This window comes from Strigops habroptila, chromosome 21 (genome assembly GCF_004027225.2).
Source record: "Strigops habroptila isolate Jane chromosome 21, bStrHab1.2.pri, whole genome shotgun sequence".
Taxonomy (NCBI): domain Eukaryota; kingdom Metazoa; phylum Chordata; class Aves; order Psittaciformes; family Psittacidae; genus Strigops; species Strigops habroptila.
Window position 1 is genome coordinate 3811831 of NC_044297.2, and position 17967 is coordinate 3829797.

The window sequence follows — 17967 nt, forward strand, 5'->3', positions numbered from 1 at the left end:
CGGAGCTTTGCGTGAGGCAGCGGCCGGGTGGGCGCTGCGCTGAGGCGGCCGCGGGGCTGAGGCGGGCGCTGGGTCCATCGGTGCGGGCCGCAGCCATGATCCACAGCTTGTTCCTCATCAACGCCGCGGGGGACATCTTCCTGGAGAAGCATTGGAAGAGCGTCGTCAGCCGCTCCGTCTGCGACTACTTCTTCGAGGCGCAGGAGAGGGCCTCGGAGGCGGAGAACGTGCCGCCGGTGATCCCCACGCCGCACCATTACCTCCTCAGCGTCTACCGCCACAAGATCTTCTTCGTGGCCGTCATCCAGAGCGAGGTGCCGCCTCTCTTCGTCATCGAGTTCTTGCACCGCGTCGTCGACACCTTCCAGGTGCGGTTGGTGGCTCCGTTCCCCCCCCACCCCTTCCCTTCGCTGCTGCCGCTGGTGTGTGCTGAGGAGGCCAGGAGAGGATGGAAGAGCCCCTGGCACCACCGTGTTGTGAAGGAGAACGGGGGTGGGGGGAGAGAAGGGAGCTCTTGGAGTTATCACCAATTAGTTTTCTCTTTTTCCTGTCTCTTTCTTCTCATCCTGCACCTGCGAGGCCCTAGAGGGTCTCTAGGGCTTGTGGTGGGTAGGGACATGCAGCCTGGGGTGATGATGGGTTGATTCAAGATGAGCCTGTGTGAGGAAGGACCTTTCAGCAGTCAAGATGGATATTTCTGGTTTGCAGCCCTGTCTCTTCTTGGAGCTGTGAACCGAGCCCAAGCGGGCCTCGTCCTCACAAGGAGCTTTTGGGATTCGTAGCTTTAGTCAATTAGTGACTAACTACCTGTGTGCTTATGTCCGGCGATGTTTCTTTTGGAAGCATATTTGCTTCCTAAAGAACTGAGTCACAGGCGTTTCCCCAGAGCAGCGATAGAATCATAGAATGGGTTGGGCTGGAAAGGACCTTAAAACCATCCAGTTCCAACCCCCTGCCATGGACAGGGACACCTCACACTAGACCATGTTGCTCAAGGCTCTGTCCAACCTGGCCTTGAACACTGCCAGGGATGGAGCATTTAGCACTTCTTTGGGCACCCTGTGCCGGCGCCTCAGCACCCTCACAGGGAAGAACTTCTTCCTTCTATCTAACCTGAACTTCCCCTGTTTCAGTTTGAACCCATCACCCCTTGTCCTGTCGCTCCAGTCCCTGATGAAGAGTCCCTCTCCAGCATCCCTGTAGCCCCCTTCAGACACTGGAAGCTGCTCTGAGGTCTCCACGCAGCTTCTCTTCTCCAGGCTCAACAGCCCCAATGTTCTCAGCCTGTCTCCATACAGGAGGTGCTCCAGGCCTTTATTATCCTCTTGGCCTCCTCTGGACTTACTCCAACAGCTCCATGTGGAGGACACCAGAAACTGCACCATGTTCCCTCTGTGCTGCCATGACTGCCGGTCAGCTTAGGGAAATAGTGAAAACGTCTTTTGTGTAGTCTGGATTTGAAATGTCTTGTGACCAGCATCCGGCTAGAATACAGGACGTGTGGGTGCTTGGTCCAACAAGTATCATGTGAGCTTCTGCTTCCAGGCACCAGTCAGGCTGGGAGTGTGGGCTGGCTTGTGTTTCACTGAGGCCAGGGAGCGGGTTGGCTGTTCAGGCCATAGATGTCCTGTGCCAGTTGCTTGGATCTTGGTTTTTGCGATGGGGTGAGGTGTGTTTCTTCACTGATTAGGAGCTGAAGAAACAGAGAGAAATTAAGCTGGGGAATAAACTGGTCCGTGGATCTTTTATGATTCGTGTTCTAAGGTTCTGCTTTATGCACTTCTTGTATGATGAGGAAGAAGGTTTTGTTACACGGATAGAATTCTTTTCTAGGCTTTTCAGAATACTGGGTTCTGCTGTTAGTCTACTACATTTTAGGATGTGTAAGCAGTCTGAGACCACCCCAAGTGGTCTCAGAATAACAAAAGCACAGGTAGCATGTTAGCTGGACTTCAGAAACATTCTTCTATAAGACAGACATGGGCCTAGACAGAATATGCAGAGAAGCTGGGCTTCCCTTCCATTCCACATCAAAATCTTAACTTTTAAGATTTATTAAACTTAAACTAAACCTTTACAGAATTGAAGTTAATAATTGTATCCTTGCGTTTATATATGCAAACATTATAACAAAAGGAAATTAAAAGCTTTGAGGGGCTTTGAATTCGTTAAACAGCAGTTAAAATACTGAGAGCACTGCAGGAAAAGGTGAGGGCAGCCAGGAAGGATTTATTGGCACTGGAGTCTGGTGAAAAGCATCACTGTGTGCGAGTGGCTGCAGGAAGTAAGTTTGTCTTGTTAATATTGCTGCTCACTTGGTCGCAGCTGAGCCACTTCCAAGCACTAGTCTCAGCTATCAAAGGGGACCTTGCTACATAGAAAGGAAATAAGAGCATGTGGTGATGTGTTGATTTGCCAGCTTGCTGCGGCAGTGGCAGAGGTGTGCTTGGAGCTGTGTGTGTCTGTTGGAGTGGTCAGTCTGTCTGATGTGCTTGTACTAATGCATGGAGTTTCAGTGTTGTTTCCCTGAAGAGGCTTGATGTGTTTCTGTGTGGGAGGATGCTGAACTGAATGAGCACTAAGACTCTCTTTCAGAGACCATTGAACCATTATTTCTTTTGCACAGGATTATTTTGGTGTCTGTTCAGAGGTGATGATCAAGGACAATGTTGTGGTCGTTTATGAGGTGCTGGAGGAGATGCTGGACAATGGCTTTCCATTGGCAACAGAGTCTAATATTCTTAAGGAACTGATAAAACCTCCCACTATCCTGCGAACAGTTGTCAACACCATCACAGGTACAGAGAAACAAGGAGGAGATAAACTGGGGAGACCATGTGGCAGTATTCCTGCAGAAGTGAATTAGGACACTGCATTCTTTTATTTACCCAAACCAGGCAGATTACGTTTCCAGTTCCACCATGACCTGACTTCCTGGATGAGTTAGTTTGCAGTGGGTTTTTTGTTGGGGTGGCTTTTAGTTACACTTCCCTGTGCCTTATTGTGATATCTTTTAGAGTTGGATGTAAGAGAGATGTAAGTTGTAGAATACAAACAGTGAGTCTGGAAGACTAATTGCTCTCTGCCGAAGAGATAGAGATTAGTTACAGTTAAGTTATATGATGCCAAGGACTTGTTCTGGAGCACTAACTTCTGTGGTGCTTGTGATTGCCTTTCTTTTCCCAGGAAGCACTAATGTGGGTGACCAGCTCCCTACTGGACAGCTGTCAGTGGTGCCTTGGAGACGTACTGGTGTCAAATATACCAACAATGAGGCGTATTTTGATGTGATTGAGGAGATAGATGCAATCATTGACAAATCAGGTATGGAAGTTGCTTCTGGCTAAGATAAGGGTAACTTGTCCTGATAGTGCTTGAAGAGAGATTTAGGTCTTCAAAGAGGAGCTGCCTCATCTAAGTTTGGGAAGCTCTATTCCTGTTCTTACTCTGGAATCTTAACAACTCTTAGGTGTTTAGAGGGGTACCAAGGTTGTTCTTGTCCTTGTTCCTGAGCTCTTGTAAGCAATTCTATATTGGGAAAATAGGAGGTGAGTGAAAATTGTGCATAGCACTTTTTCCTCAGTTTTTGTGCATCTTAGTCTTGTTAGAGTTGGGAGCAGTTGTCACTGACCATTAAAATGGACATTGCTGGTGTCAGCAGCTCTTAGTTGTGTGCATCTTCTCTAGAAGCCATTGGGATTGAGAAAACTGTTGAGCGTGCAACATAATGAACCATAACATTTCATAAAGAGAATAAATTTCCTTCCTCCCTATTGATAGTTTTTCCACATGGGGACTTTTTGGATCAGGTTCACATAACCTCTTGTATTTACTTTATTGTTGCAGGTTCCACGATTACTGCTGAAATCCAAGGGGTGATTGATGCTTGTGTCAAGCTGACTGGGATGCCAGACCTTACCCTCTCCTTTATGGTAAAGCTCAAGGGTTTATCTTTACTTAAGTGTTTTTGAAAAGGGTTTCCCAGCGCTGCTGCTAGCATCTCAGTCTCACACTGATGGATTCCAATACATCAGAACCTGGCTATGCCAAACAAAAAGAGAAAAAACTGACAATAGAAACTCATAATGAACTTCAGCAACTTTGAGCCTAAAGGAGTTTAAATTTCAAGAGGTTTGGTTTTTTTTAAAGTGCTGTTAGTGTGTGCTGTGACCAAGTTTTTGAGATACAGTGGTGGTTTAGGCAGATATCCTAAAGGTTATCTTTTTAATGGTATGCATCAAGGTAATTATTTGACATGACTAAATTTACTAACAGAGGACAGAGATTAGTAAGTACTTCTATCACGCAGATGTAACAGCATCAAATAACGTGTCTGAATGTAGATACTATCAAGTGAGCAGAGTGCATCAAATGGGAGGTGCATCTTCATGGGTAGAAGATTGAGAAGATGAGGTGATTTTACATAGAACTGCCTTCCTTAACCTGGTGACTTCCTTTTGTTTCAGAACCCTCGGTTGTTGGATGATGTCAGCTTCCATCCCTGTGTGCGTTTTAAGCGCTGGGAGTCAGAGAGAATACTCTCCTTCATTCCACCTGATGGGAATTTTCGCTTGCTCTCCTACCATGTCAGTGCTCAGAAGTAGGTGATGAATGTAGGGCTGTGAATTACAAAATACCCAAGGAATTGCTTTTAAAGATCAAGTGGCAAGTGCTAAATGAAGTAGAAATACATAGAATCATAGAATGGTTTGGGTTGGAAGGGACCTTAAAATCATCTAGTTCCAATCCCCTGCCATGGGCAGGGATGCCTCCCACTAGACCATGTTGCCTCACACTAGACCATGTTGTCCAACCTGGCCTTGAACACTGCTTTAAGTTTAAACCCATTCCCCCTTGTCCTATCGCTCCAGTCCCTGATGAAGAGTCCCTCTCCAGCATCCTTGCAGCCCCCTTCAGACACTGGAAGCTGCTCTGAGGTCTCCACGCAGCTTCTCTTCTCCAGGCTCAACAGCCCCAATGTTCTCAGCCTGCCTGCATACAGGAGGTGCTCCAGCCCCAGATCATCGTCATGGCCCATGTTTTCTTCTTGTTTGGAGCAGTGATTCTGTCATTTCTCTATGGTCAGACAGCATTTTTCAAAGACTAGTAGCAGATGGACAAACTAGAGAGAGGAAAATATTAGGCAGCATGGAGTAATCAAGCCATTGATTTCCTATGCTTATAAAAAGATTCAGAATAAAACAAGATAGTTTGGTAATCTTGTTGGGTTTTTGGTATCTCTCTTAATAGAACTTCAAGTTCTTGTCCACTATGTGTACTCTTTTTGAGAAGTAGCTTACCAAATGCTAGTTTGAGTTACAGATGCTAAGACATTTTGTTAGGCCTTGTCAGACATATGTCAAGTGTGAAAAGGAGTGGGAAATGCAGCCAAAAGCACAAACATGACGTTCAGGTGCTGCTGCACTGCCTGAAACTACTTTTGCAACATGCAAAAACATTCCTTATCCTTTGCTCAAGTCTCCTGTTACGTTGGATGCAGTTGCCTGTCCTGTAGAGAGGTAGAAATCTAACACACAGCAAGTTTGATTCTAAAAAGTATAATTGAGACTTGAGCACAGGATTCTGACTTTGCTCTTAGATCAAACAAGTGTAGGATTTCCTTCTCTTTTAAGGAAATTGGTTTCCAATGCTTTCAGTGTAGAAGGCAAGGATTGCATCAGGAAAAGCAAATATGGAGGTGAGAGGCTGACAAGGATTTTCTGTTCATGTCTTTTTTCTAGTCTTGTGGCAATTCCTGTCTACGTTAAGCACAACATCAGTTTCCGTGATAGCAGCTCACTGGGACGTTTTGAGATCACAGTGGGGCCGAAGCAGACTATGGGGAAGACTGTAGAGGGAGTGATTGTCACCAGCCAGATGCCAAAAGGTGTCTTAAATATGACCCTCACACCCTCTCAGGGAACACACGTCTTCGATCCAGTTACAAAGGTGAGAGGAAAGAAAGAAATGAGCTTCTTTATTATTGTTATTTATTATTACCTTTCAGCAAATGAAGTTGAGCTGTTCATGATTATGTGCACATTTCCTGGAACATTGCTTTTCTGAAGGTTGTCTCCTTTTTTGGGGTGAGAACTTTCTCTGCACAATTGCATGCTATAAATTGTCTTAATCCCCGCAACAAATAGCTCAGTGTCCAAGTGGATTGTGGTTCTGGTTGCTGGGTGTGTGCAGAAAACCCAAGAAGTGGTATTGTATGATGAGGCATTGGTCTGGTGGATGCTTTGCAAACCTCTGGATATCTAGTTGTCCTGTCTAATACTGCACAATAGATGTGATCCTTTGCAAATACTGTGGATTTGGGTTGGAGCCTGTAGCACAAGTAGTGGAAATACCATTCCTGGTAGGCTTTTGAGGAACTTCATAGAAAGAGAGAGGGATAACAAGCCTGTACTGTGCCTGTCCAATATGAAGGGCAAGATACTAAGACAGAGACTTTTTCCATAAGGAAACATTTAAAGCTGTCATAGGAGGGGGACTGTTCTTCAGGGGCTGTTCCAGCATTTCTGTTTCACTGCTGCAGTTTTTTTTTCCTTGAAGTTGCTGTCATGGGATGTGGGGAAAATAAACCCCCAGAAGCTGCCAAGCCTGAAGGGGAGCATGAGCCTGCAAGCTGGGTCATCGAAACCAGATGAAAACCCCACCATTAACCTGCAGTTTAAAATTCAGCAGCTGGCTATATCTGGTAAGTGACTGTCAGGTGAAGAAGCTGAATATTCTCTGCCGTGTCTTGCTCACTCTGCACATAGCTGAAGTAGCTCTGCAGGCCTTCTGAAGTACATTCTACCTGAAACATGGTCTTCAAGTATTAAAAAATAGTGTGCTTTGACTACAGCTACATGGATTTGTTCTCTCTAATGCTCTGAAACAGCCTATCTACATTTCCTTGCATGTCGTGCTTACAGACCTATAAACAAGTCTAGGGTATGGATGTGTTGGTAAAAAGTGATTCTGACAATAAGCAGTTGTTGGCTTTTCTCCATCCTTTTTACTGCTTCCTAAAACTTTCCCTGTGCTTTCTTGCACTGCTGGTATGATCTGCTGTTCCTTTATCTTAAAGGCCTGTGTGCTTTGCTTGTGGCAGCAGTCAGTCTTATGCTGTGTTTGTTTGCCTTTAGGACTGAAGGTGAATCGCTTGGACATGTATGGGGAGAAGTACAAGCCCTTCAAGGGGATAAAATACATGACTAAGGCTGGCAAGTTCCAAGTCCGAACCTAGAGGATCCTGATAGCAAGGAAGAGCACTTTCCTGTTTCTTCTGTCCCCGGCTGTTGGATGCAGCCTCTTACCCCATCCATCTGTTCAGGGTTGCTCCCTTGCCTGTAGTAGCATGAGCAGGAGAGTCAGTGCTTAGGGTGCTGGGGAGCAGGGAAAGGTAAGGTTGACCTGAAACCATCTCATCCCTAGCTGAGTCTGAAGCATTTGGAACAATGGCAGATGCGAGAGGTGTTCAGGTCTCTTGGGATTAGTGAGTCAGCTTTGTATGCTTGTATCACCTTCATTTTGCTGTCTTAAAGGAAATTCTAGGGTTTTATTGCCTTTTTTAATTCCTCTTCCTTCTATTTTGGTTGGCTTTTAGCCCTTGTAGATGATACAAAGTTGAGTTTCCCCGAACTTCAGCTCCAGTGTGATGGTCCAGCATCTGCCCTTCTCCATCACTGGGCATTAGGGTGGAGAGCTCTATAGTTCTTGGCAGCAGAGAGATCATCCAGCCATTCTGCCTGGAAGGGACTGAGAGAAGTGGAAAGGTAGATTGTCCCACCCAGCATGAGAAGTTAAGAAGCATGAGGTTGGGGATGGCGTCATAGAGGGAGGAAGGGAAGAAGTGAATGCTTTTTCTACATATTTCATAAGCTCTTTTGGTTCATCAAGTCTCTTGAACCTCTGGAGATGGACTGGAAACCCATCCAGATCTTAGGATGGTATCCTGTGAAGGGCTGACTGCAGCACATATGGTCTTGTAATTGATGGGTGGTGACATCTGAATGTAATTCTACTTCTCTTATTTCATCAGTATTTGAAGGTAGGGATTCTCCTGGCTTCTCTGGGGGGTCAGGGAAGAGGCAGAAAGGCATGAGAATTTTTGTGGAGGCACAGCACACTGATGGAAATTGAAGCCGTGGTTAAATGAAGACAATCACTATCCTAGTAACTTGTTGGCAACTCTTCTTGTCTCTGCCTGCCTAGTACAAATGAAGGTGATACTGCTGTTCTTCTGCTCACTGATGTCTGTCTTTGAGGTAATTGTGTCTTGGTACCTTTGTAGTATTTCTTGCTGTCCTACCTCATTCCAGTTCCTGTACCAACCAGCTGCTCTGCAGGTGGATTCAAGCCTACACTGGATTTTTCACTGGGACCATCTCTTCTGTAGGAGCTGTTTGCTGGATTTGCCTATTCAGTCCACGCTGCATCTCTCTACAGCATAAATACGAGCTGAGAGGCATCTGCAGTGTTCCATATTGTCTGTAATGTGCTCTTTGGCCACTAGATGCCAATGTGTTTTCTCTGTGGTAGCAGAACTTGGCCCTGGCTGTGGAGTGCAGCATGTACAGTGATGCTTGTGAACAGAACAAGGTGACTCTAAGCAAAGGGTAACACACATTCTGGTTTGCCTGTGATGGATACTTGCAGTGGATGAGTGGCATCCTGCATGTGGAATTGCAAGTTTCAGTGCAACTAATGGATGCCATACTGCCTAGCATGTTCAGTGCAAATATAACCTTCAGCAAGGGCATCAATAAAGTTCAGTTTTACATGTCATAATGTGTCATTTCAGAGGGGCTTTTGTGGGCTGTACGAAAAATACAGTTGGTATTTGAGGAGGAAGGTGAATTATGCCAGTTGGATTGTGGATAGTGGGTGCCTTAGGGGGATAAATGTCTTTACGCAGTTGGGATTGTGAGCTTGGGACTAAGCCACTGTCTGAAAAGCTAAAAGGAATTTCTCTCTTGGTATTTTTTCTTGGTGTTTCCTGCAAGGAGCACTGAGCTCTTCGTGGAACCTCACTGAAACTGCCTTTAGGACAGCTCAACCATTTCTGTTTACTAGTAGGGTTTTGAGAGCAGGCCAAGGACTGTGCTTCAGTTATGAAGATTAACTGCACTTAACCACCATTTCTCTGAGGACAGAGAATCAAGCTGAAACCAACTTAAATAACCAAAGTAAAGTGGTATAAGGATAGAGCTTTAGCCTGACTGGAATGCATTCCAAATTTACAGCCAAGGAAGAAGAAAGATTAAGTTTTCAGGAAATTTAATGTCCCCTTTGCGTTCATTTCACACCCCTTCCCAAACCAACATAGCTGCTTGTGGGTTGCATGATGTTGTCTCTTGGTTTACTCTCTTTATAAATTAAATTTAATAGTACTCATGTGATTTGATGCAAGGAGAAAGCCTGGGGATGTGGGAGGAAAGGAGTGTTAGCTTCCAATAACCTGTAACAAGGAAAGGAGAGGAACTTTGCGAATGTGCCCTTCCCACACATTCCTGTGGTATGAAAAGCCGTAGCACAAAGGGAAGCACTGTCAGTATCCTTAAAGCACCAAAAGAGAAGCTGCGAGGGCACGGCCACGAGGTTGTGGATAGTTCATTTTTCTTTCTCAGGGTTTCATGTTGTCCTGAATCCAGTCAAGGTAACGATTCACATTGGTATAAACACCAGGTATGTCTTTGCGGCCACAGCCTATTCCCCAGCTGATGATTCCAATGAGATACATCCGATCATCCTTCATACACACCAGAGGCCCTCCAGAGTCACCCTACAGAGAAGCAGCAGGTTAATAACTATCTCCTTTTTGTTTGGTTGGTTTTGTGTTGCTTTTACCTCCCCCCCATTGCCTTTAGTGGTGCACGAGTGTCCACAGAAGTACCCTATGTAGTATGCTCCCAACTCAAGAGCTCTTAGTAACAGCACTTTCACATAAGCCCTTTTGTGTTCTAGACTCCCTCAATGACTAACCCCAGACTCAACCCTAACACTAAAGCATTTAACTTCATATGGCACGCATGAAATGTAGGCGAGATGTTGGCCAGAACAAAAAGAGGAATACTCTTATTCAAGCTTATTCAACGAACCAGGGTGACTTATACTGCTGTGTGTATTAAAGAGCTGTTTAAATGGAAAGGATGTGGACTGAATGCATGCCCTCCTTTCTCCTCATTCCCCACCATCTTTGGCCTTTATTATTCTGTTTTCTGCACTTTTCAGTAGAGCAGCACCCGCTTTCTCTTACAGAACACCCTGCTGAGTGTTTTGCATGCTCACATAAGAGAAAATATTAGGAAATGCTGCTGAGGTGGAGTTTCCTGCTCACATTTGTGCCATTTCCTATATTTGGGATTTTCAGTCTGTGTTCTGAAGTGTGGCCTGCTTTTCTAGCTATGAGGGGCAGGGGAAGCAAAGAGGAGCCAACAGTTCTGTTGTGTTTGACAAACATCTACTAGAACTTCCATGTAGCCAAATACAGAACAACTTTAAACCATTTTTCTGAAGCTTTTTCTTTGCTTAGCTCAGACTCTCAATGACAGGATTGAGTTTACCTTGCAGGCATCATCAAGGTTCCTTGTGTCTCCTGCACATAACATGTTGTCTGTAACTGTCCGGTTGTCTAGATGCTGTGTTGTGCACCGACTGGCTGGAAACAGTCTCACATGGCCTTCCTTCAGGTGCTCTGAATAGAATGGAGAAACTGGAAGAAAAATTACAATATAAATACATAAATATGTCTGTGTAGGTGTATATATACTTTAAAAGCCCCAAAGTAGTTCAGTTTCTGTAGTTTAGAGGAGAGTAAATGGAAGTAGTTGGGGGCAGAGGGAGCTGAACTAATATTTCCTTGCCAAAGGGCCTTTTTTTGATTCTTGAGGGTTCTGCTTTGCGAGAACTGCTTCAAATTGAGTTGAGAGAGAACACTGCTTCTTTAGCAAGCTTAAGTTCTAAAAACTGCTGGGTTTTATGGATGGGTAAGTCATCTTTGCACACTTACATCAACCAAAATGAAGTCACAGCAAGTGCCTGTGAAAAATCACAAACTGTACAAAACAGGATCCTGACTTTTTAGTATTAGGCTTGCACTAACAAAAAGCGGATGCCTTGTTGTACACAATACTGAGAAACTGGACAGGAATGTACGCTTGTGTTGTGCTGGAATGGAAGGGATTTGGTGTTGCTTTTATTCTCCTGCATAGCTGCGATTGCACTAAGCTGAAAGCTGGCAGGGTGGTTGTTTTTCAGTCTAGTTTTGGATTACAATTGCAGCATCCTTTCCCTCTCAAAGGGTGTACCCTGCACTCCCTGGAAGCAATGCTGAGGACTGGCTTTAAAAGCACTTTATGCCGCATTTGTACATTACAGAATCTGTTCCAAACCCACTATGGGTTCAAACCATTATTAGCTCTTTTTATGGTGGATTCTTCCCAGTCTCTGTCTCAAAGAGGCTACAAGTTAGCAAATAAAATGAAAATTAGTAGAAAGTACCAGTAAAATACAAGCTGGGGGATTTTGTTTGGTTTAAATACAGGTCAGCCTGTTATACCTTCAGGCATGTTTTATTCCTGTCTGTTGTAGCTCACTTTAAAAACCATTTTAGCCAGCCTTTTCAGATATGCATCTGGGATTATGTGCTAATGCATACCTGCTAATCACAGCCAATGTACCTTTCAGAATAATGCAACTACCTGCAACTGTATAGTATATTAAATCTTGATAGAAATGGATTTCTGTCAGAATGACAGTATCTAAATGTACTCGGTACAGCAGAAATGGGGCAGTCCTGACTGCAATTTTCTGTCTTTCCTACCTTATCCATTGTGCCTGTTTCTGCTGTTGGAAGAGTACCAGGGAAGACTCTATTAGCCCATGCAGCTGAGAGAACTCAGATCAAGGAAATGAACAAAAGTTTGGTTTTCTGTAAGTTATCTCCTATGTATGCATATGTTTTGTAGTGCTGATACAAGCCCATATAATAATTGAGGGGGCCACAATTAAGCAGTGCTAAAGGCTTGAATTCTTTGAGGGCAAGGGACACAAACTGTAATATCTTCTATTTACATGTAGACATGTATCTTCTACTTACATTCTTCATTTCTGCCATAACCAGAGATCTCACATTCAGTCCAGGCAGGCAAGTGGAGTGCTGGTGTTGGGAGGCAGGCAGCACGGACAGTGTCTGTTTCAATAGCACAGTCCTCTGCCTCCGAGTTCAACTGCAACAGAGCTGAAGAGGAAAAGCAACTTCATTAACCACAAACTGGAGCCAAGCACAACCTTTGCAGTCACTCGGTCAGAAAAGTTCTTACCAATGTCGTTGTTGAAGTTTTCGGAGTCAAACCTCTGGTGCACAGTGTAGCTCTTCACTTGAAACTTCTGTTCATTCTCCTCAGGGATTGCTCGGGATGTTCTCCCCAGCACAATCTTCAGCTGATTTGCACTAAAGCTGAAGAACAAGAATCTTAACTTTCTTCTCATCTTGAGTGCACCCTTGTCTTGAAGATGTGCTGCTGGAGCTTCTTATTTTAGCACTATTACTACTTCATGACCCAGGCAGTTTGACCTGAAGTGTCCAATTTGCCTTTGGTTTTGCACTAATTGCTTACAGCCATCATGGCAAAGCTCCTCTGCCAGCCCCTTGCTGTTCTCAACTATCAGATGGATCTGCATCTGTACTGACAGCTTTGTTCTTCAGCTACTTGCTATTCTGCTGTGATACCTTAATGCCATGCTGTTAGTTGGCCCAACAATTGCCTGTCTGTCATGCTCTGCACGACTAACTATACTCTTTAGTGTAGAATGACAAGCTTTATTCCAAGCCTTTTCTAGTAAGGCGAGACTGGATGCTTCCAATTCCAGTCTGGTTGTGTTGGGGTTTGGTTGGTTGGGTTTGGCCCCCGCAACAGTACTGAATCCTCAACTCACCCTTCCTCAAAGCAGTGAGCAGCTGAGAGAACCCAGCAGGAGCTGATCAGGATTCCTCCGCAGAGGAAGTGCTCCCCGGGCGCCCGGCGGTACTTCACGAAGATGGCAGCTTGCCACGGGTGAGCTGCGATGTCTGCATAGGAGCCACCCTTAATCCTGTACTGGCGTCCCCGGCGCTGCCGCAAGCCGCAGGTGGCTGTGGATGACAAACCCAGAAAGAGGCTTTTTGTTCAGGCAGTCTTGCTTGGAGTTTGGGTTAAGAGCCTGTTAGTTGCCAGTGCATGTTGAGGCAGCCTGGCATGAACTGTGTAGTATCTGACTCATTCCTGTTTCCTAGGAAACTTGTATTCTGATGTGAAAAATACAGTAAGGAAACCCTGCCTTTTCTGTCCTCCCTTTCCTTCTGGCAGAGAAAAAGGCACTTCTGTGAGACTGGAGCCACAGAATCTCTTTCTGCTCTAAAAAGGACTCACTAAAGGGGGTTTTGGCTTGGTTTTGGGGTTGGTTTTTTTTGGGGGGGTTCCCCCTCCTGCTCTTATTTTACTATAAGAGGCTCAAGCTTAATACAAATAACATGCAAAGAAAGAGAAGACACAGGAGTGCCAGATCCTTACAGCAAGTAGGCACACTGCAGTACTCCCATGTGAGCTGATTTCCTTTCAGAACGTGGCACCAGGGCTCGCTGTCATTGTCAGGATTCCTGCAGCACAGGAAAGAGAAGAACTATTTGTATTATCAGATCTGAAGAGAGTGTGGGGAGCCCTAAGGTGGCAGCCTGTGACCTGAGTGTTTTAGAGGTAACAGTGGGCCCTAGGACCATGGAGAACTTGAATTTATGGAGTCTGATGTTACCAAAGCATAGATAGGTCAGGTAGAATAAAATTACTATTGTCAGTGAGCTTCATTCCCAGCAGTAATGTACCTCCTGTGCTTTAATAACCCACATAAAAGAGCCCAGCCTTAAAAGCACCACAAGGAAGTTTGGTGGGACTTTAATTCCATGACTACCCACCGGCAGAAGTTGTGAGTACCAAGGCCCAGCTGGTAAGCATCTCTTCTCCAAGCAGTATATAACTTGTTGACAAGGATTCGGGAATTCCACCTCAAACAGGTAGCTCCAGAGCTGGTAACACTGTGGCTGCCTCGGTAATCTGTGCCTCTTCCAGATTTGCAGTTGATGTTCCCAGCTTCAATAAGAAAGCTGCATATTAACTAATGGATTTAACCCGGTAGCTCTTCCTAACTGTGATTTCTGTCAACGCTATATATTAGCTATACTTATCTCAGTCTCTCAGTGTCATAAACATTAAAAGCTTAAACATGATTAATGTTAGAGTTTCAACTTTTCAGGCTGCAGAAATAGCACAGAGTCCACAGAGAACCCTCAGATATGCAGTGAATCATGGAAGCTGTAAAGTCCATTCCCTGTCCCCCTGCATGTACCTTTTGAACAGGAGGGCACACTGCAGTGTTCCCAGATGTACTTTCCCCCTTTATAGATATAGCACCAAGGTCTGGAATCCTCATCTGGGTTTCTGAAAGAGTTATGATATTACACATCATTATGAAGCTATTGTTATTAGCCCCATGTCTGCCATCTACTTTGGTAACTTAGTCCTGCTCTGCAGTGAAGACATGGACTGAACCTTCAGAAGTCCTGTGGATTCCTATATTAATTGTGGAGTACATGGAAGTGAGGATGAGACAGCCAGTAGCTGGCAGGAGTGGACAGGTTGTTTGTGCCATTTGGTTTATGAGCAGGATCTGGAGCTGCAGGAAACTGGCTTACAAAGGGAGTTTTAGGCACTGAAAAGGGACAAGGGAAAGACTATGGGGTGGGAGATGCATGCATTTTGTAGTCTGCCATAACCATCCAGTCTAGGTAGATCTGACGTTCAGATATATCTATAGAAATTGCAATTAGAATCATAGAATCATAGAATCGTAAGGGTTGGAAAGGACCTTAAGATCATCTAGTTCCAACCCCCCTGCCATGGGCAGGGACACCTTGCCCTAAACCATGTGGCTCAAGGCTCTGTCCAACCTGGCCTTGAACACCGCCAGGGATGGAGCATCCACAACCTCCCTGGGCAACCCATTCCAGTGCTTCACCACCCTCACTGTAAAGAACTTCTTCCTTATATCTAATCTAAACTTCCTCTGTTTAAGTTTGAACCCATTACCCCTTGTCCTACCACTACAGTCCCTAAGGAAGAGTCCCTCCCCAGCATCCTTGTAGACCCCCTTCAGATACTGGAAGGCTGCTATGAGGTCACCACGCAGCCTTCTCTTCTCCAGGCTGAACAGCCCCAACTTTCTCAGCCTGTCTTCATATGGGAGGTGCTCCAGCCCTCTTATCATCCTCGTGGCCCTCCTCTGGACTCGCTCCAACAGCTCCATGTCCTTTTTATGTTGAGGACACCAGAACTGTACGCAGTACTCCAAGTGGGGTCTCACAAGAGCAGAGTAGAGGGGCAGGATCACCTCCTTCGACCTGCTGGCCACGCTTCTTTTGATGCAGCCCAGGATACGGTTGGCTTTCTGGGCTGCAAGCGCACACTGCCGGCTCATGTTAAGCTTCTCGTCAACCAACACCCCCAAGTCCTTTTCTGCAGGGCTGCTCTGAATCTCTTCTCTGCCCAGCCTGTAGCAGTGCCTGGGGTTGCCCCGACCCAGATGTAGGACCTTGCACTTGCCTTGGTTAAACTTCATAAGGTTGGCATCGGCCCACCTCACAAGCGTGTCAAGGTCCCTCTGGATGGCATCCCTTCCCTCCAGCGTATCAACCGAACGTATCAATTGCCACTCATGGGCTGCACTTTATTTCTCTGCTTGACATTAGACTACTGAAACAGCCATTCCTCTGCTCCCAGCTCTTAGGCTGACTCCTGTGGCTCTGACCTGTGTGTGCCTTCAGCCCCTCACCTGCAATAGTTGTGATTGCCCAGTCCCAGCTCAGCAGCATCCTCTCTTCGGCTGCTGTACCTCCTGTCCATCAAGCCATTGCTGTTCCAATTTAAACACTCAGTTCCACTCTCTGTCGTGCTCCATGTACCCCTGTATGTTACTCCAGCATCTTTGTAGCACTTAACTTTAGTATCTGAACAAAAGGGAATAGAATTTACATCTTCTGGGTACCTCATCCTTCTGCACTGCATAGCTAAAGCCAGTAGCATTGGTATACTCACCTATTTCACACTGCTTCCCAGAGAAACCTTGGTGGCACTGGCAGATGAAGAGCTGTGGGGAATAATATGCCTGTGAACATTGGCCCCCGTTGTAGCATTTAATTCTAGTGCAGGCTGTGGAATAAGCAAAAGCCGGAATACTGTTATATGTCACAGAAGTAAGAAGCTGTCAATGCACACCATCATTCCTCTCCTGTAAGTCTCCTTTAGCCTGTTCTATCATGTGCTTACAGTCTTTCTGTGTAGTGCTTACATTCTTCCTTTGCTCCATTCTCTCCACGTGCTATTAGGAGCCTTCCTCAGCCTCTTGCCCACTCCCTCTTAGTCCTGCCTAAGTCGGTAGGTATTAGTATTTTCATTTCTATCCTAGTCTATTTCAAGCCAAATTTGCTGTGTGATAACTCCTTTCCTGACAGCGGAGTTCTTCTTCAGGATGTTTAGATGGACAATCTCTCGTCCCCCACCACTTCCTTTCTTTTTTCTTCCTCATACTCACCTCTGACAGGCACAGTGTGGCAGCGACTCCAACCGCTGTCGCACCTACAGTATTCTACTCTGCTCCCTGAAAGCCTCAGCCAGGTCCCCCTGTGCTGGTAGATTTCTCCAGATGATTTTTCTGTGCAAATGGCTGTAATTGGAGAAAGGAAAATCCTCTTTTAGAGAGCCAGGGAAAAGACCTGGCTGAGCGAAAGAACTCCCTTCTCTTTCCAGGAGAAAAGTTCCGCTATTGACAGCCTCTCCTTTGAGGAAGAGCAGAGGGAGGGGAAAGCTTTGTTCTTGGAGTTGTGCATTGTGTTGACAGTCTGCTATTTTGCCTTCTGAATCTCTCATCCAGATAACCGTGACAAACAGCTTTCAGGCTCTGTTCCCTCAGCATCACCTGCTTTCCCCTCCTGCGTTCACAAAGCTCCAGGTAACACGGTTGTAGTTTGCATGGCTTACCTCTGGATCTGGCTCCCCGTTTGAAACGCATGTGTAAGCCCTGCAAGCAAAGAAGGTTAATTCTGTGAGTAACTGCTCTCTTAAGAAAACTGAGAGAACAAGTGCCTCCATCCTCTTCTTGAGGCCTGGTACATCAGGAGAGCTCTGAGCAACTCTCTGCCCTCCTTGTCAGACAGTACAGTGAGAAGTGCCTTTAGTGCCTCAGCGTGGGTACCGAGAATTGTAAACCATGGAGCTGCCACAAATTAACCAGATTCTCCTTCTGTCCGATGCAGACAGCTGGAGTCAATGGCAAGGAAGGACTGCTGGAAACACAGGAGGATGGCAAGAGCATTATTTGATGCATTAGCCTCTTACCTGGCATTGAGCAGCCACAATTGCTCCCACCAGCAGGAGCAAACATGGGAGTTTGCCTTCCATTCTGAGTGTTTTCCACATCACGTTCGAATCTCAAGTTGTCTACAGAGACAAAAGAAAAAACAAGATGTTGAACAAAGGCATTTTACAGTGTGATTGGAGTTCAAGGGCATAAGTTTAAATAAAGGTTTTAAATTATGACAATTCTTTTTACATTAAAACATGCTTTCTACTCTGCAGTTCTCAGCCATCAGGACTGGCTGTCCTGGTGTCCCTGGGCACGGGAAACTGTCAGGCTGGACCCAGATATGCTTCTAGTTGATAAAGTTAGAAACATGACAAGCTAAAGCACACGCTGTTAGGTCTGGAGGAAGCTCAGAGAATGTTTCTGAGGAATAACACTGGTAGAAGTAAATTCCGAGTCCTTTTTGTCAAGGTTGCTGGAAGCCAGCAGGATCATGTGCGTTATTAGAGAGATGGACTTGTCTGATGAAGGAGTGTACTGCTGATTGGAAAGTGTTTGTTAAGGTCACTGAAGCCTAAGAGATCT

At 45.5% G+C, this 17967-nt stretch overlaps 2 protein-coding genes across 5 annotated transcripts in view; one reads left to right on the forward strand and one right to left on the reverse strand.

Annotated features, from left to right (window-relative positions):
* AP3M2 (adaptor related protein complex 3 subunit mu 2) lies at positions 1 to 8778 on the forward strand. 3 transcript variants are annotated; one of them, XM_030510188.1, is made up of 9 exons: positions 1 to 368; positions 2627 to 2798; positions 3187 to 3324; positions 3847 to 3932; positions 4467 to 4600; positions 5742 to 5949; positions 6559 to 6703; positions 7137 to 7225; positions 8536 to 8778. In XM_030510188.1, the coding sequence occupies exons 1-9, from the start codon at positions 96 to 98 to the stop codon at positions 8611 to 8613; spliced, it is 1323 nt and encodes a 440-aa protein (XP_030366048.1). In that variant the 5' UTR covers positions 1 to 95; the 3' UTR covers positions 8614 to 8778. The 3 variants fall into 3 exon arrangements, with proteins under 3 accessions (XP_030366048.1, XP_030366049.1, XP_030366050.1); XM_030510189.1 differs by having other exon boundaries at positions 7137 to 8778; XM_030510190.1 differs by lacking the exon at positions 7137 to 7225.
* The window catches only part of PLAT (plasminogen activator, tissue type), a 21069-nt gene continuing 9079 nt past the window's right edge, over positions 5978 to 17967 (reverse strand). The window contains exons 3-15 of one of the 2 annotated variants that reach the window (XM_030510186.1): positions 17418 to 17519; positions 17061 to 17100; positions 16615 to 16746; positions 16119 to 16232; positions 15856 to 16030; positions 14374 to 14465; positions 13943 to 14117; positions 13545 to 13630; positions 12931 to 13126; positions 12315 to 12451; positions 12092 to 12232; positions 10557 to 10705; positions 5978 to 9775 (exon numbers count right to left, since the gene is read on the reverse strand). In XM_030510186.1, coding sequence (XP_030366046.1) covers positions 9617 to 9775; positions 10557 to 10705; positions 12092 to 12232; positions 12315 to 12451; positions 12931 to 13126; positions 13545 to 13630; positions 13943 to 14117; positions 14374 to 14465; positions 15856 to 16030; positions 16119 to 16232; positions 16615 to 16746; positions 17061 to 17100; positions 17418 to 17498 — 1677 coding nt within the window. In that variant the 5' untranslated portion in view covers positions 17499 to 17519 and the 3' untranslated portion in view covers positions 5978 to 9616. The remainder of the gene's footprint in view (positions 9776 to 10556; positions 10706 to 12091; positions 12233 to 12314; positions 12452 to 12930; positions 13127 to 13544; positions 13631 to 13942; positions 14118 to 14373; positions 14466 to 15855; positions 16031 to 16118; positions 16233 to 16614; positions 16747 to 17060; positions 17101 to 17417; positions 17520 to 17967) is intronic. The other variant, XM_030510185.1, reaches the window with a different exon arrangement.

Coding starts and splice junctions, on each gene's coding strand:
- AP3M2 (XM_030510188.1), top strand. CDS start 96: ATGATCCACAGCTTGTTCCTCATCAACGCCGCGGGGGACATCTTCCTG. Junction 5,950..6,558: donor TCTTCGATCCAGTTACAAAG/GTGAGAGGAAAG, acceptor TTTTCCTTGAAG/TTGCTGTCATGGGATGTGGG. Junction 7,226..8,535: donor CTAAGGCTGGCAAGTTCCAA/GTCCGAACCTAG, acceptor CTGTGGTAGCAG/AACTTGGCCCTGGCTGTGGA.